The sequence below is a fragment of the Eulemur rufifrons genome, chromosome 2 (assembly GCF_041146395.1).
Source record: "Eulemur rufifrons isolate Redbay chromosome 2, OSU_ERuf_1, whole genome shotgun sequence".
Lineage (NCBI taxonomy): Eukaryota > Metazoa > Chordata > Mammalia > Primates > Lemuridae > Eulemur > Eulemur rufifrons.
Window position 1 is genome coordinate 32,386,698 of NC_090984.1, and position 24,851 is coordinate 32,411,548.

At 46.9% G+C, this 24,851-nt stretch overlaps 1 protein-coding gene across 1 annotated transcript in view; it reads right to left on the reverse strand.

Moving 5' to 3' along the window:
- Positions 1–5,141: 5,141 nt before the first annotated feature.
- The window catches only part of TLN2 (talin 2), a 394,205-nt gene continuing 374,495 nt past the window's right edge, over positions 5,142–24,851 (reverse strand). Inside the window, exons 55-59 of the mRNA XM_069483220.1 lie at positions 12,916–13,041; positions 10,759–10,821; positions 10,485–10,667; positions 7,677–7,802; positions 5,142–6,172 (exon numbers count right to left, since the gene is read on the reverse strand). Of these exons, the coding sequence (XP_069339321.1) occupies positions 6,044–6,172; positions 7,677–7,802; positions 10,485–10,667; positions 10,759–10,821; positions 12,916–13,041 (627 nt within the window). The 3' untranslated portion in view covers positions 5,142–6,043. The remainder of the gene's footprint in view (positions 6,173–7,676; positions 7,803–10,484; positions 10,668–10,758; positions 10,822–12,915; positions 13,042–24,851) is intronic.

Consider the following 24,851-nt stretch of genomic DNA (forward strand, 5'->3'; position numbering starts at 1 on the left):
AACACTTGACATAGAGCCATGGGAGAAAAGGGAAGAACTTAATATAGTGGTTGGGACATCCCAGCTTCCCTGGCTGTGTGGCCTTGGGCAAGTGATCTAACCTCTCTGTGCCTCGGCCTCATCATCTATGAAATGGGGATAATAAGGGCACTTATGCATCATATCATATATAGTTGTTTTGAGGATTAAATAGGGGTAATAAAGGTGCGTGCCTGGCACTCGGTAGGGGTATGGTGTTAGCCATCTGGAGGTGAAACATCCGCTCCCCCATCCTACCTCTGCCAGCATTTCCCCCACTACAGCGTCTTCCATTGGAGAGCTCTGTGGCTCAGCTCACATCCTCTTTCCTGGCTCTGCATTTTTGACCCTGGGACCTAATTCGCTCAGAGTTGCCGATCTTTGTTAGCATATCTCCACATTTCCATCGTTGAGTTCTCCCAGGACAGAATCTCCCTTCTGATCTCCCCGCCAAGGTATTCATCTGATAGCTGAATTGGAAGATTCCCTGCTCTGACACAAGGCCCCCCTCACCCCATGGTGTGTTCCTGGCTGCCCTCCTCTCCTCGCCACCCACCCCAAGCCCCGGCCTCACTGAATTGCTCCTCATTCTCCCAAGCAGTCGCCTCTTCATAAACCCAGGGCTTTTGTTCCTCCTGCCTGGAATGCCACTCGCTCCTCTGCCTGAGACACACCCATTCGCCAGGAGCCGGGCCAATAGTCCACCTCTCGGAAGCCTTTCCCAGCTTCAGGGTTCTGCCCTCTTCTCCCGTGGCTCTGGGTCAAGTGTTCACCCTCCCTGGACTGACTGTCTCCAGGACGTAGGCTGGGCACTCACAAGGTAAGGTCCTGGCTGGTGAGTCAGCTGGCTTAGCTGCATGCACAGAGGACCTGAATTCCTGCAGACAGCCTGCGGCCCCACACTGCCACTTCCTGCCTGGCGAAGTCTCCGTCTGCTCCTCTGCAAAACGGCCACAGCACCTTCCCCGTGGCTGCTGAGGGCCGAGTGCAGCGTCCAGCAGCACCGCGCTGGCACCCAGGACACTCAGTAAACATTAGACCTGCTCACCCTTTCCCAGCCTGTGCCTCAGGCTCCCCACCTTCCTTTCGGTGGGGCTCAGCGCCAACCCCATTTCCATTGTTCTTGTTAAGTCAAATACGTAAAGACCTTCAGTATCGATTGGCGTAGGGATCCTAAATCACCATTTTAAGAGTGAAAAAAGAATCCTTATTAGTTATTGGATATACCGGTGACACTGCTGGTTGCTATGGTGACTCTGACACCCCCTCTTGCAGATTAGAAATGCCCCACATCTGCCTAAGTCTTGCTGCCCCCATCCCCAAAGAAGGACTTCTGGCCAAGCAGTTCCCATCCCCAAACAGTTGGGGAGCGCTGGAGGCGGCTGTTTTGGCCTTAGCTGTCAGGGGTGAACCTGACCTCCCTGAGTCAGGCCCTGGGTAGAGCTTGGAGGTGACCCCTATGTGCACTTCTGTCATCTGCTGTGCAATCTTCTGACCTCGGTGACATGCGTGGTCAAAAAGCCCCCGGGCTAGCTGCCTAGAGTAGCTTCCTTCAGAGGAAAATAATTGTGTCTACCTACTCGGTCTGTTTTTTGAGTTTTTCAAGTGTCACAAGCTGTATGGAATTCAGTGGCCCCCTGTGGCTTTGCATCTGTCACACACACCCCCTCGGGTAACTATGGAGCTGGCACTCAAGTTGGAATTTCACTCTTTCCTCTCATTTCTACCTTCCTCCCATTCCCATGAGAACTTCACACAGGTTCATTCCTTTAAAGGTTTATTGTTGGTGAATAAAAAAAAATAATTTATGCGATTAGATAAATTAACTTGCGTGATTAGACATCGTAACAGAGGGCAGAGCTTAACTTTCCTGTTTTCTCTTGGATCCTGCCGGTTGGTGAGAGGCGTCTGAGTGAGACCCAGCCTCACGCTCTGTGGGGTGCGGAGACGCTGACAAAGTGACTCCTGCCACGCACGGATGCTTCACGGAGGGTGAGGAGGTGGGCTCAGAGGAAGGCCCAACCCAAACCTCTTTTACAGAAAAGCAGCAGCTCTTCGTAGCGTTTTAAAAAATCAGTCCACAGAAGCTCTGTCACACTCTCGTTCCTAATGATCATAAACAGGACATACCAAGCACAGGCTCAGAAAGATGGAGTTGTCTCAGGACACTTTAAACATGGTACCTGGGACTCCTTTGGGAAAGACACCTTCCCCAGCAGAGGTCACCCCTTGAAGCCAGCACTGTGGAGAAATGGGACTTCAGCCATTAGCACAGTTTGTCAACGTCTTTTGCTTTCTGAACGCTGGGGACTACTGCCTTTCAGCCTGACGTGAACATTTTCTCTGCATTTCTCGGGTCTGGTAAGGCTCTGGGCAGCAGCCAGCCTCGTGGTCTACAGAGGGTATGTTTCCTCCAGGAATCTGGGAGTGGAACATGCTGGTAGTCTGTACCGGGCTCTTGTAGCCAGAACCCCTAAGCTGGGAGAGAAGATCTGGGGACCACCTGCCAAGGAGGAAACTGAGGCTCCTCAGGAAGAGGCTTGCGAGTTCCCTGGGACAGACCGAGGCTTGCTCACCGCCTTTGCCCCGTGCCTGGTTCTTTCATGAGGTTTTGGCCTTGGGATCACTTTGGAGGCAGGGCTCATCTTGTAGCAGGTGAATTGGGGGTTTTTGTTTGTTTTTGAGACAGGGTCTTACTCTGTCACCCAGGCTGGAGTGCAGGGGCCTCATCACAGCCCACTGCAACCTCACACTCCTGGGCTCAAGGGATCCTCCTGAGCAGCTGCAACTACAGGCTTGTGCCACCACACCCAGCTAATGTTTTAATTTTTTGTAGAGATGAGGTTTCACTATGTTGCCCAGGCTGGTCTTGAAGTGCTGGCCTCAAGCAAGCCTCCCAAAGTGCCAGGATTATAGGCATGAGCCACCATGTCCAGCCTGGGTTATAATTTTTTTTCTTTTCTTTTTTTTTTTTTTTTATAAATTAGGAATAAGTCTGAACTCACAATAAAACACCTAGAAAGCAACCCATGAGAAGCTCAAAAGGGTTTTTTCCATGACACAAGTATAAGCTGTCAAGGCCACAGGCGGCTCACTCCATAAGGCCCGAGCGCAGATGCAGGCTGGGCAGCTGCCCCTATGATCGACCTGGCGGGCTCTTGATGACCGACCAGAGGAGCAACCATGGCTCGAGGTACCTGCCTATACAGACTGCCAGAGCCACACCTGAATGGACACCGGCAGAGTTTAAACAAGGGCTGCTTGTTTAACCAAACATGGCCTTAACATTCTTACCCAAAGACTTTTGGAAGGCAGAACCAAGCAAAATCCAAATTCTCCAATCACTGGGCAGTTCTGAAATTCAGTTCTTTTTTTGACCATCAGAAACAGCAATTTCTGGGGACAAAGACCAGTCCAAGGTTTCAAAGCCCAGTGTTAGCTCTCCTTATAGGGCAGAGGGAGGCGAGAAGGGACACACATCCACATACCTGCTTCCCCTCCACACACAGACACCTTTCTACGATCCAGCCCTGGGACCATTTTTACCTTGAAACCACCCTCTTGTTAGATGCCTAGAAAGTCCAAAACGCAACTTGCACCTACGTTATTTCCCTCTGAAGAACCAGAAGCCCTCCTCAATGCCACGCAGGGACGCCTGCAGCAGTGCCTATTAAATAACGCCCAAAGCACAGCCTTTAACCATTTTATGAGATGAGACAAGACCAGGCTGGCCACGAGGCCACTCACATACCCACGTGCAGGGTGGACACGGAAGGGACGGATGAAAATCCAGGCCTACACCAGGTGACAACTGGAAATCTAGTTCCCAAAAGCTCCTAGCGGCAGAAAACTCCAGACAGGAGGGTCTTTATATAGGTCCTACAAAAACAGACTTTCTTCCATGCCTGTTCTTTAAAGGTATAAAGGACAGGCCTTTCTGTTTGGTTTGTCTCTGGAGGTTTCTCTGGTATCAAATGCAGTAGAGGTTTTAAATGATTCTGAGGCAGGAATGAAGAACTACACTGCCTGCCCTTGCCTCGCTCCTGGGATGTGGCAGGGGACAGGCAGAGGGAAGAGGGGCAGCTGCCTGGGCACCGAGTGCAGAGACAGAGGGTGGGGTAGGCTGGGCCATGGAGGGGCTCCCCAGTGTCCTGCTACACGGGACCACCAACACATCTTGACTCTGAGCCGTTGGGTCTGATTCTTAGGAGTCTCAGAAAGCACCTTGTCCCCCTCCTCTGCGTCCAGCTCAGGGCAGGCATGAAGAGTTACATCAGCCCCACTCCAAGAGGGGGGCCAGGAGTTAGTTTTTCCTGGAAAGGCCAGGCCTCCCACAGCTGCCCTGCTCTTTAGAATCAGTACCTGCATACCTCCAACTCCACACCTACTCTCTGCACTTGCTTTTTATTTACACTGTATTTCCTCTAACTCTCTACTGGTCTGGAAAAAATTCTAATATGTGCAGCACTTCAATTATCTTATAAATATGGGAATCTGTCAAAAGTTTAATTACATATTTTAAAACCATGTCATGGGCTAGGGTCTGCTGAAGCAAGATCACTGGGCAGGGTCTAAAGGTGACATCTTTTGAGGGTCAAGGCACCGACCTTCCCCCTGGGTGGAATTTTGGAACTCCAGTGGATGAAACGTGAGACGGGATGCCAGACCACTACCGAGAGGTGGAAGATGACTGCCTTCAACAGTTACCAGCTTGGACAACCACGTACCTTCATTAACTCTGTTCTTCCCCTCATGTATTTTTTCAAAGACTCTTGCTCCCCTGGTATTAGGATCTATCCCACAAGCCACTCATCTTTCAGGTACTGTCTTGGGTAAAGGCTCAGAAGAGAGGTAAATTCAAGGTCTTAAAATGCCCTTTTTCAGGAGAGGGATCCGAGAAGAGGAAAGGAAAGAGGGGAAAGGTATGGAATCCTGGAAGTGTGGCACCCAGAAGACAAATACCCAATGTCTTCACTTACGTGACAGTAAGTAAAACTATCTCGTTAAAGGTTCACATTGATTTTAGGATGCATCTAGATTTTAGGGCTATTAGTCATCTTGGGATGGAGGACAGGTGACGGATTTTTAAACGGATGCCTTCCAGTCCCGAATTCTGACCGTTTTGAGAGCAGAGAGACCACTGTGGGACCTCAAGAGGAGTCACGAGGAAGTTCTTTATTCCCGCTGAATCCCCGCCCCAAACACTCACGAGGGGGGTGTTGCACTGACTGTCACCTGAGAGACATGGGTTTGGATGGATGAATCTCCATGAACTGAAACAGCTTCTGCAGAATGAGGAGCCCACATATTTTATTACAGCCCCTGCTCGCCAAGCCCTGACGGCCTCCCACAACTCTGCCCTTTGGATTATGGAGGGGGGGAAAAAAAAAAAATAATCGTTTGCTTTTCTGGGCCACAGAATACAAGAAGGGTCTAGATTGTACAAGGAGCTTACACACTGAGGCAGGGAAGCGTGCAAACAGGAGCAGGAACTCCACACGCCCTGGGTGGGCCAGTGCTCCAGACGTGGAAGGAGGCCCCCGGCCACCCTTCCAGAGTCCACACGGGTTTGTGTTTCCGGCTTTGATTAACCATGTCCGACACCAACTTCCATCTTCTCCTGGATATCCATGAAGATCTGTGACATCAACGACTTCTTCCATTATTTTTTTCCTCTTACGATTTCACAAGGTGGCCCAGGAGCAGGCCTAGAGAAGGACCCACACAAGCAAAAGTGTCTGAGAACGACATAATACTGACTTCTCTTTTTTGGTAACAGTCCACGAAACAGGTGCCCCTCTCTCCTGAGACACGGCGAGGCATGAGGGGAGGCGGCGGAGGAGCTGTGGGTGAGACACTGTACCGTGAGACATCACATCATGCAGCTGGTGCCACGGGACAGAGACGTGAGGACGGGCACTCGGGGCTCCGGCTCACCCCGGGGGCAGTGCCCGGCCTCTCGGGAACACTGTCTGTCCAGTTCAGGCAGAGCCGTCCCCTGGGGCTCGCCATCGCGGCTCTGGCCTTAGCCCTCGTCCTCCCTCAGCTCTGTGGGTAGGAATTTATACTGCTGCTGGCGGATCTGAGCCAGTTTTTTCCTCGCTTCTTCCAGTTCTCGCTCTTTCTTTAGCATTTCTTCCTGTGCGGCGATGATCTGGAAGGAAAGCAACGAGCCGAATGGATCTAACGCTTTCTAGGAAACCACCCCGCCCCCACTGCCTGTGTCATGAGCACCCACAGCCCCTGCTACAGTGGGACACAGCGGTGCCCCAGGAACAGCATTTTTAGCTCTGGGGACCAGGCTGTGTTGTCATAGTTTGGGTTTTGAAACTAATGACCCAGCTGACCCAAGAAAACAATCGGACTCTGGCCACTGATTGACAGCAAACATCTACTGCACCCCTACGATGTCCCAGGCTCTGGTGTAAGCACCTCACGTGGTTTGTCCCATCACCTTCGTGGCAACCCTGTGAATTATGCCCTGCTAAAAGTCCTGTTTTTCCAATAGGAATTCCAATAGGAAGTCTGAAGCGGAGAGATGCGGGTGTACTTCCACCCAGCTAGTGGAGGACGACCTGGACCAGGTGTGCTTAAAGCTAACCCTAGGGCCTTTAACCAGTAGGTGGCCTTCATCTATCTCTTTCATGCTTCTAAGGCATGATGTGAGCAATACTAGCCAGTACCTACTGTGTGAAACGGGTAAGTGTGTACTACAAGAAAGCCAAGTAAGTTCCCTTCCTGCGGGCCTTTTCAGAGCCTTTTCTAGGCTAAGGAGTTACTAAGGTGGGGGTATTAAACGCAGTATGACCCTTCTTTGTGGAACTTCTTATGGAATTAGTGTATTAAGAAACACATTCTGGTAAAAATGCATCCAGTCCATTAGCCAAACACAAGAAGGGGGTCAGGGAGAGCTAAGGCAGGCCCGGAGAATGAGTAACCTCAGTGTCCTGGTGCTGATGAGAGACAGTCCTGTATAATGGATTTATACCAACACACATCGAAAACTTCGAGCCTGACTACCTGAACTTTCCCACTCACTGGCATGCATGAGAATGCAACACTGCACAGGTCACAATCCCTCTTGCTCTTGTGAAAGTCCCGGGAGAGGGTGAGCATTCACTCTCTCCACAGGGCCAAATGTCTGGAGTGGGCAGTAGTTCCAAATGCATCATTTTATTTAAATGATAATATTGCCATCCTCCGATTTTTGTTTTTCTTCTTTTCCATAATAGAATCCTTGATTTTTAGCTAGGCAAATGCTACTCAGGCATGAATACTCCATTTCCCAGCCTCCTGTGCAGCTAGGTTGGCCACGTGACTAAATGCTGACCAATGGCACATGAGAGGAAGTGACACGTGCAACTCCAGGGTCAGGTCCTCCCCTCCTTTCCCTCTTCCTGCTGGATGGAAAGCTGAGGTGGCTACTGAGCCATCCTGGACCAAGTGGCCAAGGGCAACATCTCAGGGATGGTGGAATAATAAGGCAGACGGAGTCTGGTCTTAGCCATGAAGGAGACACCCCTAGACTGCTTACACCCAGACTGCTACATGAGGGAGAAATAAACTTTCATTTTGCTTAAGTCACTGTTATTGTGTGTCTCTGTCATAACCCAACGCCCATCTTGGGAGTAAACACTGTTCTGGATTTAATCACAAACCTGGGCAATGCCCCCCACAAACTTTGTTTTCACTACGACATCGTCATCATCAGCTTTGCCAAATGCTGCCTTCTGGGCTGCCCGAACAAGATTGTCTGAGGCTCTTTTCACAGCGTTTCCTGCTGCCTGGAGAGTGAACAAAACACACATTCTATCGTTAGAAACAGCCGTTTGGGACTGGCAAGAACAGACATGAAGGTACAGTTCAGGGGACCCTGAGTGAATTTATCATTCAACTGTAACACACAGGTTCTCCCCAGCCAGCAAGTACCATCTGTTTGTCCATCTGTCCCCCGATTCTACCAACACTGGCACCTACCTAACTACTGGTCATTCCCAGATGAGTGAGACTGGCCCCCAAGGAACACTCACTTTTGAGGGGAATTACAATAATGTAAATAAATGACTGCAGCAATGTGACACGTGTGTTAACAGAAGTATGCGCAAGGTCTGCCTCCTTGGTCTAGAAAACCTCCTCTCCCTGCCCCCATCCAATTTAGCAGGTGCTTGAGGACTCAGCTCAGACATCACTTTCTCCTGTCCGCCTTGGCCCTACCCACACCCTCCCCCTCAGTGCTCCCTCCTGAACAGTGAGGAACCTGAGGGCAGGGACTGGCATCTTGGCACCCCCAGCACCTGGCTGGCATGGTAGCCACTCAGAGTTGGTGCTCACTGAAGACTTTTTGAGGAAACGAAGGGCATAAGGGAGACACCATCTAGCTGGTGTGGAAGGGCTGGGAGCCTCATAGTAACTGGGGCCTTTACAGATATACTCAGAGTCACAGCTAGGCTTTAGGCTGCAGGCTCTAGGATGGGGCAACTGCAAGAGACAAGTGAAGAAAAGCTTTCCTATGTGAAGTCTAAATCTTCATTAAGGGTTACCACCCACACTGGCTTATTCTTAATGCCCATGAAGCATGGCCCCAGGGATTTATTCTCTACCAGCCGAGGTTTAGAATTTTCTTCTAACGGTGGTTAAGGCTTCTTTAAACCTCTTATATTCCTTGTTCAGACTCAAGGGCTTATGCTTGAGGTTTAGCCATCAGAAAGGTGAGAGTTCTTATTCAGAGTTAACTGGCCCATCTGGTTGGTTCTCTAAAGTGACCAAGGGGCACTATGAGGGCTTGCACAAGAAGGGAATGGGAAACTAATTGGTATTTGACAAGCAGTCACCATGTGCTTGTTCTGCTAAGGGTTTATGAGGTCAGAAATCATTAGCCCACTTTTCTGATGTGAAAACTGAGGTTAAGGACCTAAGACCCTATAGCTAGTAAGTTACAGAGTTCAGACTTGAACATAGGTCTGTCCAGCCCCAAAGACTGCCTGAGTCATTTGTAGGGGACTCAGACATGACACTGCGGTGGCCAGTTAAACCATCCAGTAACAATGATAACGAGAGTGATGCTGTGTTGTACCTGTGTAAATCCTTAGGGCTTAAAAAGGCACTTTCATATCTATTATCCTATTTGACCCTCGTAAGAGTCACTGAAGATATCTCTATTCCCATTTTACAGATAAAGCTGCTTAGGCCTGAAACGTTTTGAGTGACTTATGTAAGATTGTGTACCTAAGACATGGCAGAGCCAGGGCTCTTAATTCAGGATGTTTTCCCCAGAAGTGCCCCCCCCCCAAACCCAGAGGTGACACAATTGAGTTTTGGCATAATTGTCCAGACATTTCTGCCATATATAATTTTCTTCATGACTTAATATAAATATGTATTTTTAGCAATATAAACAATCTACATTGTAATACTTATAATAATGGAACTCTAGAAAATCAGAAACAAAATGTCCAACGTATAGGGAAATTCTGGCATAATCAGTTGATACAATATCATGCAATCATTAAAACTGAGACTCATGAATAATGGACCAGTTAGCTTTGCAGAGAGAAATTAATGAAACCTTGTCATCAAGGAAAAAATATGTATGACAAAATGTTAAGCGAAAAGAAAGCAAAATGTATCTTGCTATGGTTATAACTAGACAAAATTATTTTGTACGTAGATAAAAACAGGAACAAAAAATAATGATAACATTTGATGTGTGAAGATGTGGAGGCCATGCGATGTAGTCATTCAAACACTTCTTCCATTGTGCTTAAAATATTTTCATAATTAAAACAATCAGGAAAATGTGTATGCATGGGGAAGGACTTGATGTCACCTTCGTAACATGAGCTTTGGGCTCTGGGAAACCTTAGCAACAGTGCCACATAAATTCCTTAGTTCTTCCCTTCCCTTCTGTAGCAAACACGGACGGAGGCCTCCTCTGGACCAGGCACCACGTTAGGTGTGAGACACACACAGGTGAAGATGTGGCACCTGTACCTAAGAAGCTCACAGCCTTGTCACAGGCAGACATAAAAATAAAGGCGGAGGTTCCACATGACGGCAACCCTAAGAGTGGTGTGGTCGGGAACTCTCGCAGGACAGAGGAGGGACTGACTGCCCAAGCCCTGGGAGTCAGGGAGGGCGTCCCAGAAAGGGAGACTTTGCAGATGAGTCACAAACTACAGGTAGGAGTTTGCCAGGTTGGGCTGGAGGGGACGAGGGCCGCCGGGACATTCTAGGTGAGTGGGGCCCTTGACACATGAGACCAGAGGTACACGTGGCGAACGTCAGCTTGGTGGGGCAGCAGGTGGAGGATGCGCGGACGCACGTGGTAGAGGATGAAGCTGGAATGTGGGACAGAGGTGGCTGATGGAAAGCCTGGTGGGTCATGCCAAGGAAGTGAGGCTGTGCCCTTTGGTGACACTTACCCGCTCCAACAGGAGTATTTTCCCACCAGCATCAGTGACCATTACCTGTAGCCGCCTCATGGCCTCTGAGTCCTGGTCGGCCTTCACCTTGCAGGCCACAAGCAGCTGCGCTGTGGAGGCGGCGACCTGCTTGGCGGATGAGATGAGCTTCTCCTCACTGGCATGTCCCTGCACGGAGGCATTGGCTGCCTCACAGAGACTGCTGGTTGCAGCCGCCACCATCCGGGCCTGGGGACAGTCAACAGAGAAGTGACCTAAGGCCCAAACCTCCCTTGGGGGATCAAAAAAGCAAACGGGGTGGAAGGAGAAGGTGACTCACGGCAGAAATCAGTCCCTGTGACCACTGTCCGTCGTCTGCAGCATTGGCAGGGATGGAGCCCACCTGGAGAGTGGAGTGAGGAAATCTGCAATGAGGGCAGCAGGCCCAGGTGACCCGCGGTGACCCGCAGCCCCTCAGCTCTACCTTGCCCCAGAACCAGACTCACAGCGCCGCTTGGTGACTCCCACCAACAGCACTGTCCTGAGAAGGGAGCAACCCTTTCTCACGCGGGACCCTGGCACTCCAGCACTGCACGGCACATGCTGGCTGGTGTCCACCTGGGCCAGAATGAGAGGTGCTCAGAACAGCTCCACGTAGCTGCCAGGTACTGTGTTTCTGGGAAGCAGCTCAGGAATGACAGTTTGGGGCCTTTCCCCACGTCAAACATGGGAGCCACCTAGGCCTCCTCCCTTGAGAGCCAAGGGAATCTTAAATCTCTCCTGATTATTGACCCTGAAAGCCACGCTGTGAGTTTCTGGCAGATAATGTTAAAAAAGGGTGGTCCATCTCCCTCCCTGTAATCGAGTAGAGACTTTTGTCTTCAGGAAATACAGACCATTTTGTCAGGGGTGAGAAGAGAAATAAAGAGGCTAGAAGTAAGGGGGACTCTGTTTTGATTTAGAAGTCATGGCAACATGGGAAACATTTTCTGTCCAAATCCAGAGGGGAAGCTATGAGACAAGACACCTCTATGCTTGTAGGAGGTGCCTGAGAAGGTAAGAGATGAGTATCTCAATCTGAGTATGAAATTGAGGACCTGTCAACAATTACAGGCACCACATCACGGCTTGTCGAACAGCAAGTAAAACTCCAAGGTCCTGCATATGATCCTATAATTCACCCATGTCCAACAGAACCTCTTCACCAACGTTTTGAATGCTTGAACATTTAAGCCCCTTAGAAGACAGGCAGGAACGCTACCATATCCAAGTTAGAGTCTCTAGTATCTAGCAATGTGTCTGACGCATAGTCAACCCTTTATAAATATTGACATTGACATTTGTATGTAGGATATTCTGTTCATTGATGGATTTGTGGTCATTACACGTTGATCAGTTGACAAGAACTTGATGAGGACACACGATGAGGTCAGCACTCTGCTGGCCTCCTCAGCACGCTCATCTAGAAGTGTAAAGATGAGAACCGTAAGACAGCTTGCGTGCCAAGTGGATAGATGGACATAGTATGGGGTAAGATGCCATAGGATGGTTTAAAAGGAGGAGTGAAGGTATGCGGACTGGACTAAGACCTGGCTAAGCTCACAGGACGCTTTCTGAAGGAAGATGCACAGCCACTGGCCGAGCAAAACTTCCAGTCTGCACTACAAGTTCTCAAGACACAATCATGTCCATCTCTCTGTGCACTGATATCAAAGGCCTTCTAATATCAAACAGAAGTGACTGATAATCATGGTGACCACATTTCCCCACACCCACAACCTGATGGGTTTCCGTGGTGCCTCTCCATCTGAGGGGCTCTCCGCAAGCCATAGTGTGGATAGGACGGTTCCATGTTGTACCATAGTAATGGGACACATGGAGTGTTTTAAGACAGAAGACTGTTTCATATCCAGAATTAGTAATGTACTATTAATCCTTTGAATCATTAAAAAATGACTATGGTTTTATGCTAATGCAGATGGAATGAGTGACTGGAGATGAAGCAGAGCAGAGAAATCTCAGACTGAAAACCAGACTGGCCTTTTGACCAGCGGGCTCAGGCAAGCGCTAGCTGCAAAGCTGGGGAGCACTCAGCTCAACAGTCCCAAACAGCAAACGGCCATTTGGAGTTGGACAGTGGTAATATAAAGTCTCTGACTGTGGTGCTCACAGAGCTGCCTACCAGAAAAACAAGACAGTTTACATCTTTAAATAGTCTAATGTACAGTGGGAATATACATGTCTTGTTCAGGCTCACTGCCTGGAATGGGATGCCTTAACAAGAAGCAGATGAGAGGCCTGGAAGCCAAACCTTTCATTCTGCTGGGCAAGTTGAAGCAAACGGAGTTTTCGGATCAGGGCAAAGACTGGCAATTCAGGGAGGAAAGGTACAGCACATGTTTCCTGGGTCAGGCCAAAGGCTGGCACCTCTTTTCCTTGGCCCTCAAAGGCTCTCCCTATGTGAGCATCCGGCGTCTTGGCCAGTGGCTTTACCTACCTTTCCTTGGGCCACCAGCTCCCTCTGGGCTGCTGAGGCCGATTTGACCAGGGCACTTGTGGCAGCAGCAATGGATTTAGCGGCTTCCAAAATCTGTTCCTCAAAATCCAGGGTCTCATCCGCTTGCTATAACCAAAAGAAAACAGCATCACATGCAATTCATATTCACAAAGGCCTCCTTCTGCCAAACCGCCTACTGCTTGCTCACCTGGCTCTGCACCTGCCTATTGCTTTCTGTTGACAAACCACCCTGGGGTAGGCCTAAGCGGTCAGGATGCCTTTCCACCCGCCCCCACCCCTACCCTCAACTCCAAAAGGAAAAAACTGTGAGCTTGACATTCTACACAAATTTCAAATTAGGAAATTCTAAGACAGACTACTTTTCTAGAATAGGATATTTAAAGAGATACAAATTCACTCTGCATAAAATATACTCAAATGGTTTCAGCAATGTCAATAACCAAAATCAAAATAATCAATAATTGAAATCAAAAGAGTGGGTCGCGGCACACAATTTCAGAGCTTAAGACTCAAAAATGGGTTGGAAAAAGGAAAGATGATTATTAGTTTTGAAAAATGTTATTGTTCTTGGGTAAAAACCAAAGCAAAATAGCATTTCCATCTCTGAGGCTCAACACAGGTTGAGTTATATACCAACCACAGATCACCCAAGGGCGGAAAAATAATCAAGGCAACCTGACATCATGGTGGAGCTTGTTCAGTCACCCGCACACCCAAGGCATGGCTTCGTCTTGGGAAGAGCACTGGACACAGCTGCATAGATGTCAGGCCATTAAGGTTCTGATTAAAAGTCATCACCACCTCATCCTTTGCTACTCAAAAAACTCAGGAAGTTGAAGAGAAGCTTTGGGGAAGTGGGGCAAGTGTGAAGATCGTGGCACCAAGCTGGGTGGGATGGAGCACCACAGTTTGGAGTAGTTAGGTTAGGCCTCCATGGCCCCCGTGTTAATATTCCATGACTCCAAGTCAACGGGATCAGCTGTCCCCTTAGGTCACAGAACGTTGAAGATGTGGCTGGTACCTTTCAGGCATTAAGAGATGATGGCCAGGTATAGAAATACTTTTCTTTGTATATGCGGCAAAACATATATAACATAAAATTTACCCTTTTACCCAATTTTAAGCGTACAATTCAGTGGCATTAAGTACATTCACAATGTTGTGCAACAGCAATACGTTTTTAAGAGTGCCCACTATGTGGCAAGCATTTTGTCAGGGACTTCTACATACGTTCACTTAATTCTCACCAAACCCAGAAAAAAATCCTGTACTGAAATTGTCTTTATCCTTATTTTTACAGTGAGAAAACTCAGGCTCAGGGAGGTGGAATGTTGGGCCCAAGGTCATGTGGCAGCAGCTCAACCCAAACCTAACTGTAAATCTTTCTCACTCCAAAATGAGGCACCTTTACTAGCCCAGGCTGCCCCTTAGGGCATCAGTAAGGAAGAACTTCATGCCAGAGGTTCAGAGCCCGCTTGCTAATGGTCCCCCGTGAAAGACGGATGGATGCAGACAGGATGCACATGATTCTTCTCCAGATCCCTATTCTTAATGGCCACATCTTGAACCATGAGAGATGCCAATCTCATTTTATACTATGAGTTACCCTATTATTATAGCAAAATGAAATTTCCATGCATGTCTAGTGGATCTGAAGAACAATGACAGCGATTCAGAAGTTCTGAGACAGAACTTGTGGGTTTTTTCTTATTTCTGACCAAGTCTTACTCTAAGAGTATTCAGGACAGAAATGAATTCAGTTTCACTGGATTCATTTTGGATTGGTGGAGTATAGAATTTGGTTAGTGAAGTACAAAAACAAGTTATTATAAGACACTCTGGCATAAAAGGTACTCTTATACACAGGCACAAAATAAATTACATTAGGCTCTGAGATACACACACACACACATATGTGTATATATGTATGTGTGTATGTGCATGTATTTTAACGATTTTGAGATTAAGAGCTTTTCTGGAAACTTATTCTGCAAAAGAAAGTCAAGTACATCACAGATAAAGGCCTAGGGAAATCCAGAATTTCTGAACCCAAAGGGAGCCCCCCACCCCTCATTCTGCAGAGGGGAAACGGAAGCCCACTGTGGCCCAGGTCTCCTAGACCCTTGCCTCAGGTGGCCTCTGCTACACTACAGGTTCCAAGCCTGAGTTCACTTTACAGTGCAGAATACTCGGACAGATTTCTGATTTTCCAAATTTTTAAGATTTGCAAAAATAGAATTTCCTTAACATTAGGTGCTAAGTCTTAGCATGGGTAGATCTGACAGAATCATCTCATTACAACTGACTTGAAGGGCCTCTCCCACATCTGCTGTTGCCCTGGGGTTTTACTTATTTATTTGCAAGACACGTATTTGAAATAGATATTCAACTTGGAAATATTTTTGACACCCACAAATCTTTCTGGTAATGGCAATTGTTGTAATGCTTTTTGATGTTTTTTTTTTTTTTTCTTTCCGTAACATCTCTATGCTTTAAAAAAGACACAGCAGAAAGCCTAATCTCTGGGAGACATTTGCACTGATTAGAAAATACTAGAGAGTTCCCCGAGAAAGGCTTAATAAAGCCAACTGGGATGGCAGCAGGGACAGAGGGTGGATTTTTAGATGCTACAGCTGGGCAGAGGACCATAATGAGACCCGCCTTCTGTCTGCCGGAGCCTTGTCCTTCTGCATGCCAGCTTCATCATTAAGATGAAACGCCTGCCCCATCTCTCCTGCTGAGAGCAGATATCAATACTTAATGTTTCCCCTCATGTCATGCAACTTCTAGCCTAAGACAAAATGGGCCCTCTCCAGGCCCAAGTTCCCCAGACTGTGTGCCCGTCAGCCCCAGCTCCCGCCGGCATGCAGAATGGGACCTGGGGGTGGCTGGTGAGGCCCTGGGAAAAGGGAGAGAGGACACACACTTAACCACACTGCAGAAAGGAGAGGCTGGGCTTGGTCTTCCAAAGACTCTCCTAGACAGAAGGATCACAATTAAAATGCAGTGCTTGCTAACAGAACAATCCCCTGGGGGGGTTCAGGAGACTAAGGACCACGGCTGGGAGTGGGGGCTGTGGCGGCCCCCTCTCACAGAGCTCTCGTTCCCATCTCCTCACCACTGATGCCGACTTGCTCGGTCTCTTAAGGTCCTCTTGAGCTGAGTTATTTTCCCAACCTAAGGTCAGTCAGCTCTGTCCCTGTGGTTTATGGAAGACTGAGGACGTGATATCCTCACTCCTTAAGTTTTTTTCCCCCTCAACAATTGGATTATGTAAAGAGCTGTTAAAATAATCTTTTAAAGATTATGACTAATCCTATGCATGTGGCTATTTATATTTCTTTTGTTTTTCCTTTTTTTTTTTTTTTTTTTGAGATAAGATTTTGCTCCATTGCTGGGGCTAGAGTGCAGCGGACAGCTCACTGCAACCTCAAACTCCTGCGGCTCAAGCGATCCTCCTGCCTCAGCCTCCCAAAGTGCTGGGACTACAGACGCACCCCACCATACCTGGCCTGTATTTCTTTATAACTACTGGCATCAAGCGACAGCAAGGAACTTCAGAAGATGTTTTTACTGAACAGGCTGCACTGACAGCCCTTGTTGCAGAATCACACGATGACATGGTTAAAGAGGCAGATCTGTTTCAGTAGGTCTGGGGTGGGGCCCGGGAATCTGTATTTCTAATGGAGGTGATCCATTTCTAATGGACTACTGTGTGGGAGAAGCCAGCCTGCACTAAGGAGAACAAACCCCAGTTAACTTACTCCTCCCAGCCTGTGATCTCCTCCAGGGCACAGATTGTGTTTGATTCCACTTAATATTTCTCTAGCACAAAAACCAACGTTTGTTGAATGAATATATCCATTCAAAATGAGTTTCCCAAGTGCCAGAGTTCAGCCAGAGGACAATGTGCATGGTTAAGAGGAGAAATACACACAGTAAACATCCATATCATTAAATGTCCACTCCTGATCCACGGCGGGCAGATGCATGCATAGCTATAGCAAATTCCTGCCCCGTTTACGGTTGTGGGTTGTTAATCATACGCCCTCCCCATGTCCCTCAGCTAGCATTCACAGTTTGTGACACTTAGTCACGCACATACCAATGTAAACACAGTGGCATTTTCCTAAGAGGCACTCTTAAGAAGAGAGCACTGGAAAAAAGGTTTAACATATATAGAAACTAAGAATCTCATGAAGGTATTAGCTGCTGCCTCTCAGTCTGAATCTATCTTCTCCTCCTTTAGTACAATGTTCTTTCCCCTCCACTTGGAAAGGTTACTGGCTGGGTCCCCCACTAGCTCTTAGCAATTATCTTCCTGGACTGTGTAGCAGATGCTAGGTTGAGAATGGATTTATCTTCACCTGGGCTTTCTGGTATCTTTGAGAAAGGTCTGAGCACCCTTGTGCTGATTTTTTTTCCCACTAGCCGATCTCCTGCAGAGCCCATCTTTTAAACAGTTAGTGGCCTGCTGAGATCCCTCTGGGTAGAGGCTACACTTTGGTGAGCTCCCTTCCTGCCTGTTTCTTGTATGGAGAGAGTATCTGAGATTCCTATTTTTGCTCTGATACGTATAAAGTCTCAGGAGCTAGAGGTCCTTCTGGAAGAGGAAATGGTGGTGGTGGTGGTGGGGAGGCAGTGTGGAAAGAGGAGAAGGTGCAGCCTTTCCTCACATTTATTTTGGTTTCTGGCCTTTCATGGATTCTAAGAACATAACCTCTGCACTGATTCATTCATCTTCAAAACCTACCTTCCTTTGTAACCTATCTGCTAGGAGTGTTATAAGTAAATGATTAGTAAATGTAAAGCATGACTTATAGTAGATGCTCAAGAGCTATTAGCAATTAATTTCATTATTATTTCTAATACTACGTGTACTTTTGTGGTTTTAAAAATTGTTTTTCAGGATTTGGGCTAAAGTAATTCTTCTGTCTGAACAATGTTTTGCAATCATAATTCTACGAAAGATTCTTCCTGCCATTCCTGATTACAACCTAAAATGATCATAGATAAAATCCATGAAATCAATGATAAACGAAGTGTCAAGCACCACACGACATGGTTGGGCACTTCTTCCAGCTTCCCCTCGGCACCTGACCAGGAGTGGGTGGCCTGGGCTTGGTCCCTGCTCTGGACTTAGACCACGCGACGGCAGGGTCTCCGCCACCTTTCTTCAGATGTCAGTCCCTCACTCTTCTGTCTGTGACTTGAGGAACAACTCAACCCTTTCCTAGTCCCTCAGTTTAGACATGTCTAGTTCCAGATTATTACCCTTTTCTGAGACGGCCGGGGCCAAAATCAGCAGGAACTACTTTTTCTCTTCTGTCCTCTCTCTTGGCTTCCTGCTCAGAGGAGCCCTGCCTCCTTCCTCTGGCATCTTTCCCAACCTTATCCCTCCCACTGCCCACCCTGACGGGGCCTGGGCATGTGCCGGGCAGGGGAAGAGCGTCCCTTCCATGGTCCTTTTCCTCCCTGTCTTCTTTGTGAATTACACCCCTGCAACCCTACAGCCCTCTCCACAAGGAGCTTGAAGGCGAAGGGTCACTGTCCTGATTTCTGCCTCCCTCCCTGACAGCCTGCTCTGAGGGGACTGCCTTGTTGAAAACTAAAAAGCACAATAGTCGCTTTTCTCACAACTGGCTTCCTAAACCAAAGAACAAGCCATGGTATCGTCTTTCCAGGGAGGTCTCTGTGTGACAAAAGCCTTGCAGAATGCTTGCTATGCAAGACAAGGTCATCGTGCATCAGAAACATAAAAAAAATTCCTTGGATATATTTTTTTAAAAGTGTGAACATTTTGCATATAATTTTAACGACTTGAGGGAAAAAAGAAGGCCAACATCTAGAACTCCCGCAACAGGAGCGGGGCATTCTCCTGCCAGCTGGAAGCCCGAGTGCAGCAGGCAGCCATGTTTCTCCTTTTTCTGTGGCCAGTTTGGCTGCTACCAGTTTGCTTCTGGTATTGAACTGAGAGGCACCTAGAGGAAGGCCTTAGCCTGCATCCAAAGACCCAAACTGCGTAAGAGCTAGATGAGCTTCTCTTTTGGAAGACCCATGGGTGGGTTGGCTTTAGGGACCACCACCCTTAATAGTTCTAAGAAAAGGTAAATCTCCTACAACAGGAACTGCAGAGAGTGCAGACCTGGACAGCTGGCCTGCTGCCCCACGAGGCTGGCCTGGTCTCAGGCAAAGCTCCAGGGAGACCTTAAACAGGCAAAGTGGGGGACATAGAGAGAAAGCACTGTGAAATGGCTGGGCCTGGGGAGGGACCACCCTCTGCATCCAGATGTGGAATAAATACAAGTTCATGCAGCATCCACTGGAAAAGGTCCAAGCCTGCATGATTAGTATCTTGGGAGTTGTTTTCCCACAGTATCTACTGCTGTACTACTCTGTTTTTAAAATGAAAAGTAATACCACTGACATGATCTTTTAATCACCATTTCTGTTTGATAAAGTAATTCCTACAGATTTTGTCATGCTCTCAAAAAAGGGAGAGGAGCTCCCAAATGTCTATGTAGGAAGCACAAAGAAAAGATAACAGAATTCTTCAAAGATTTAATCAGAAAAACTTGCTAGATCTCAAGTTCTTTCCTCTGTGTGTCTGAGGAAGGTCTGAAAAGGACCTACTGGTCTACACCGGTGGGGAGTCACCGGGCGACGCGTGCCGGCCGAGTTCTTCAGGCACTTCTACCCTACACATCTCCTGGCCTGGGACTGAGTGGCACATGAGCGCAAAGCCCACAGCACGGCCATACTGGCAACTTTGACTGCGCCGACTTCTCCCAGAACCTCTGGCTCCCTTTTCCCAATCACCATATTAACCAGTACAGAGGGCAAGCTGGTCAATGACAAAATTCCCAAAGGGAACAAGAAAGTCACATCAATTTAAACAAACAGGTTTCATCTGAAGGCCCTTTCAAAAGATATTTATTTTTTTTTTTTGAGACACAGTCTCACTCTGTTGCCCAGGCTATAGAGCGCCGTGGCGTCAGCCTAGCTCACAGCAACGTCAAACTCCTGGGCTCAAGTGATCCTCCTGCCTCAGCCTCCCGAGTAGCTGGGACTACAGATATGCATCACCACGCTTGGCTAATTTTTCTTATTTTCTGTAGAGATGGGGTCTCGCCATATCGCTTAGGCTGGTCTCGAACTCCTGGGCTCAAGCGATCCTCCTGCCTTGGCCTCCCAAAGTGCTGGGATTACAGGCGTGAGCCATCACACCTGGCCTGTTTTTCTTTATTCATAATAACTGGCTATCTCTTTTCATGGCCATTTGTCATTTCAGTCAAACAGCTTTAACTAGACTCAAAGGCCAGCCAAAACCAAAACCAATGTTCTCTTGCTGTGGGAAGGTGGGACTGATTTTGGCAGCATCTTGAAATCTGCCTGGCGGAGCACGTGCTGATACATACAGATCACTTCTCAATGCAAAATGATTCCAGGAACAAGTTCCATTTTATGATTCCAGAATCTAGGACTCCAACACCACATGTCCCTCTGCTGTGTCATCACCTTGCTGCTGCTGCTGCTGTCTGTGACTGTCACCATGCATTCACCTGTCAGCAACTTGGAGATGCCTTCTAGACGCAGCCAGAAGCAGCTTTCACAAATGACCTGTTTAAACCATTGGCTCACCACCTGTGTGGGGGGACTGCATGCACCCATATACTCAGGAATACTCGTTAAAATAGTACTCCTTTTCTCCTCCAAAAAAACTAAGCTATGAGCACAGTAGTTCTCTTTCCGCAAAGCAGTGCTCACAACGTATTTTGGTGAGAGAACTCAGAATGAACTGACACATACTTCACAGGCTCTTTTGTGAGGAAGAGGTCAAAACAACTGAAGGCGGCTGTTATGTACCAGGAAAATATTTTCTATATCATGATCCCAAACTTCCTGCCCCAGTAATTCCAATTAGGCTATGGAATTACTTTATGATTGTTAGTTTATTCTAAATATTATCAACCTCTGCTGCCAAGTTAACTTATAACAGGAAATTCAACAGACAGTATAGGCCACATGACATTATCTTTATTAGATATATGTAGTACTAACCAAGGTTTGAATAAAGCCCAGTGACTCAGCGTCTACACAGTTGGTTTGGCTGATTTGGTTTATACATTTTGTTACTATCAGGGGAAAGGAAAGTGACAGATCATTGATTTATGCTCCTTGAATTTTTGCTGAAATTTTGATCATGAAAATTACTAACTTTTCAATTGAAGATGAGAATAAAAATGAACAGAAATAAAATATAAATCTAGATGTGTTTGGAGGTTATAAACCTGAACTTTATCCCATGTCATAGACATGGGCTAGAAATTTCCATTTTTTCCACTAAGCAACCTCCCTTAAGGACTCATCGCTGCACAAAACTAAGCTGTAAAAATATCTCCAGTTCTTATGAAACATCAATAATTATAATTTATTTCTATAATAAGCACTGATACAGGTCTCAAATGCTACAAGAAGAAATAAAAGATAACATAATGAATTGTAATGAGTGGTCCGTCTTCTAAATCTACTTGTGATTTTAACATATTCTATCCTGTTGCCTTATAAACTTTATTAGGAACCCCCGGAGACAGGGCAAGACACTGTAGGAATATGTTTGATATATAGTTGGATTAAATAACAACCTAATATATCAAACATATCACACAGAGGCCTGCAGAAAAGGCATCCAGGTTTGACTGAGCTCGAGAACAGGCACAGTATTGAAGGTTACAGCTGCAGGGGGTGGTCACCATTGCAGCAACTCCGATACCTGTCTTTGGAGCACAGGTCTGTCTGCAGGTGTGGAAACGGCGCCATTAGCAATATTGTCAGCACATGCACCAGCGCTCACTGACTTTCTCATTTTGCCATTGTACCGTTTTCCCAAGTGAACGGTGGATTCAATAGTGCATGTCTGGTAGACTCTGGGTAAAAAGAGAGGCTTAAATTTTAAGGGCCTGCGGTGGGAAGATACCAGAATCATCATCATAGACCATAGACCTTTTGTAACAGGCAACCTGAGAATGTGGTGAGCAGAGCAATTTAAACAAAATCATCACCCCTCCCCAAAACTATTCCTCAAAGCAGTGCAAATGCTGCCCAGGTACAGAAGGAAGACATACTCATTTTATATGGAGGGTGTGTGTGTGTGTGTGTGTGTGTGTCTGCAAGGGAGCAGAGTTGTAGGGAGAGGATTGAGAGGAGCAATTTACCTCAAAAGACTGGCTAATTTTTGCATCAGATTATTGTTGCTGTTGTTTTTTAACTAGGGAAATAAATTCCTTTATAAAGGCAAGGAAGATATCTTATTTCATGCAGAAATTGTCACAAAGTGGATTCCCCTCCTAGATAGGCACAAAAGCTATGGTTTGGGTTGATGGATTCTTCAAAACAGTTTTTTAGATAAATAATACCCATGTGGCAGGCACCTCTGGTCACCAGAGAGAGAGAGTTCAGACCATTTATAAAGTGTTCTAGAAGTACCGAGCACCCTTCCCAAAATTATGGGCGAGACCTAAAGGTAGGTACCCGCAAGGAAAGGACTCAAATCATCATTTATGTTAACTTTGACCTTAACTGAAGGATTCCTCAGCTTCCCTGTAAACATTCTCACTACCACAAAGGCTAGATGATCCCACAATGGTGTAGGGAGTCCTCACTGGCCCACTTCAGAAGTCACCATTAATCTGTAAAGGGCTGTTATTTTTAAAACATTGTTTTATAAATAAAACACAGATCCCTCCATCATCCCAATTCCATCATCATTCTTGTACACTCCCTACTTATCTATTTCATATGCAAGTATCTTTAGAGAGTTGTAATCACAATGAGTACATAATTCTGCATCCTCTTCCCCCCACCCCCTTTACATCATACCACGAGCATCTTCTTCATGCTACACAGTCCTAGCAACCATTATTTTGAACAGCTGCACGACACTCCTTCAAGACTCTCAGGCCACATCCAACTTCTCATCACTGTTCATACAAACAAGGCTGCAAGGAGCAATCCTCTCACACGCACACAGCTTTCTTCCCCTCTTGGATTCCCCCAAGGACACACTCCCAGAGGTGGGATTAATGGCTCAAAGGGCACACACAGAACCACAAATGGCCCCTGTGGGACTTGACCAGCCTTTCCTGACAATGGGGGACAAAAGGTGACTGGTTGGGACTGAAACTGCCACCCAGAGCCCACATGCATCCCTCTCGGCTCAGTCACGGTGACCTGACCCTGGCAGGTAATTGGCCTCTTGGTGCCTCTGATTCTAATGGACTGTTTGCAAGGACCAGATGAGTTAATCCATGTAAAATACATAGAAGACTGCCTGGCACATGCTTATCACTGTATCACTGTGAGCTTTTTGTTTTTCTTTTCTCAGGGGTCTATGGAATAATTTTTATTTCAGGCATTTTCCCAGGATAAAAGTCCCAGGAGCATGTTTTTGGTGATGATGACAACAATAATGGTGATATAGGTACCATTTACTGAGTCCCGCTGTACGTCAGGCACTGTGCTCTTATAATACCTTACTTAATTGTTCTGACAGTCCTATGGGGCAGCAACACTAATGATTTCATTGTTCCAATCAAGAATCATGAAGTAAACAAATGACTGGACAGAGGGACACCAGGACTCAGAGACAGACAGAGCTCAGAAGGACTCCGCAAAGAGACGAAGGGAAGGGGCTGGAATGGGGGCTCTTAAGTGCTAATGTTCACTTAGCACCAGGCTAATTTTCCAGGAGAATGAAAGTGTCAACTGACATGGCTTTGGCATTAGCAGACAGAACCTTTCCCAAGACAGGCCACTTGTGATCAATTAGATAAGGAACAAATTATGCACCAAACCTCTGTCACTGGTTGATTCTTGCATTTAAAGTCCATTTTTCATTCACAATTAACTGGATTGATAAAGAAGAAATAAAGATATAACCCCAAAATGGAGTTGTCCCTACAACCAGACTTAGCTCTGAACTTTATAAGAAAAACACTGACAATATCAGGCAACCCAAGGACCCTCAGGTTAGAGGGTGGGAGAACCCTGGTAAACTCCCAAATCGGAAGCCAAAACTCTTAAATTATATCTTGATGAGAAACTGTTCAGATGCCTTTACCAAAGTCTAGAGTGACTATTAGGAGATTGGTTCTAAGAACTCGAAGGTTTGAAGAATGTTCCCAAGCACGACAGACAACTTATGTGCTTGTGTCTATTTCACACACTACACTGGCCCAGGCACTGCTTTTGGGCGGTTGTATATTTCAGTGCTCAGACTCCATTCTTTCATCTTACAACAAAAGGGTAGAAACTTAGGTACACCTAAACGGGGGGGTGAGAGTCCAGTTTTATTTTTAGGAGAAGGGCCAGGAAATCTTTCATAATATATTTGGGTCCTTGGAAAGGAGGTGAGTTACAGGTGCTACCAGGGACTTGCTTGAACAGGAAGAAAAAGAGGCCCCCCTCTGGTTCCACCACCTTCCTGCTGAAGATAAAGCCATGGAAAGTAGGACAGGTGGTTGCAGATTCTTAACAGGACTGGGGGCTTTGCCCGTGGAGACAGCACTAACTTGACATCCTTTTGTTTAGAGAGTATCTTCCCTACTGCCCAATCTAAAAGTGTCTCTTTCCTTTAAATGGCTATGTCTCTTAACATATACTCATGATCTTCAATTTTAAACATTTATCTAGAAGACACAGATGGAAAAACACACCAGCCAACCAGTCTCTAGCAGACACTGAAAAAGTCTTTAAATGGGGGCACGTCTGAGGTTCACAATGCCCTCTGTCGATTCCCAGCATTGCTGTTTCTCTCTAAAAAGCATAATGGGAACCAGAAAATTGGAGGCCGACAATCTCACATCCAGTAACAGGAACTTTCGACAGGAAGCATCCAACACCTGCTTTATATAAGA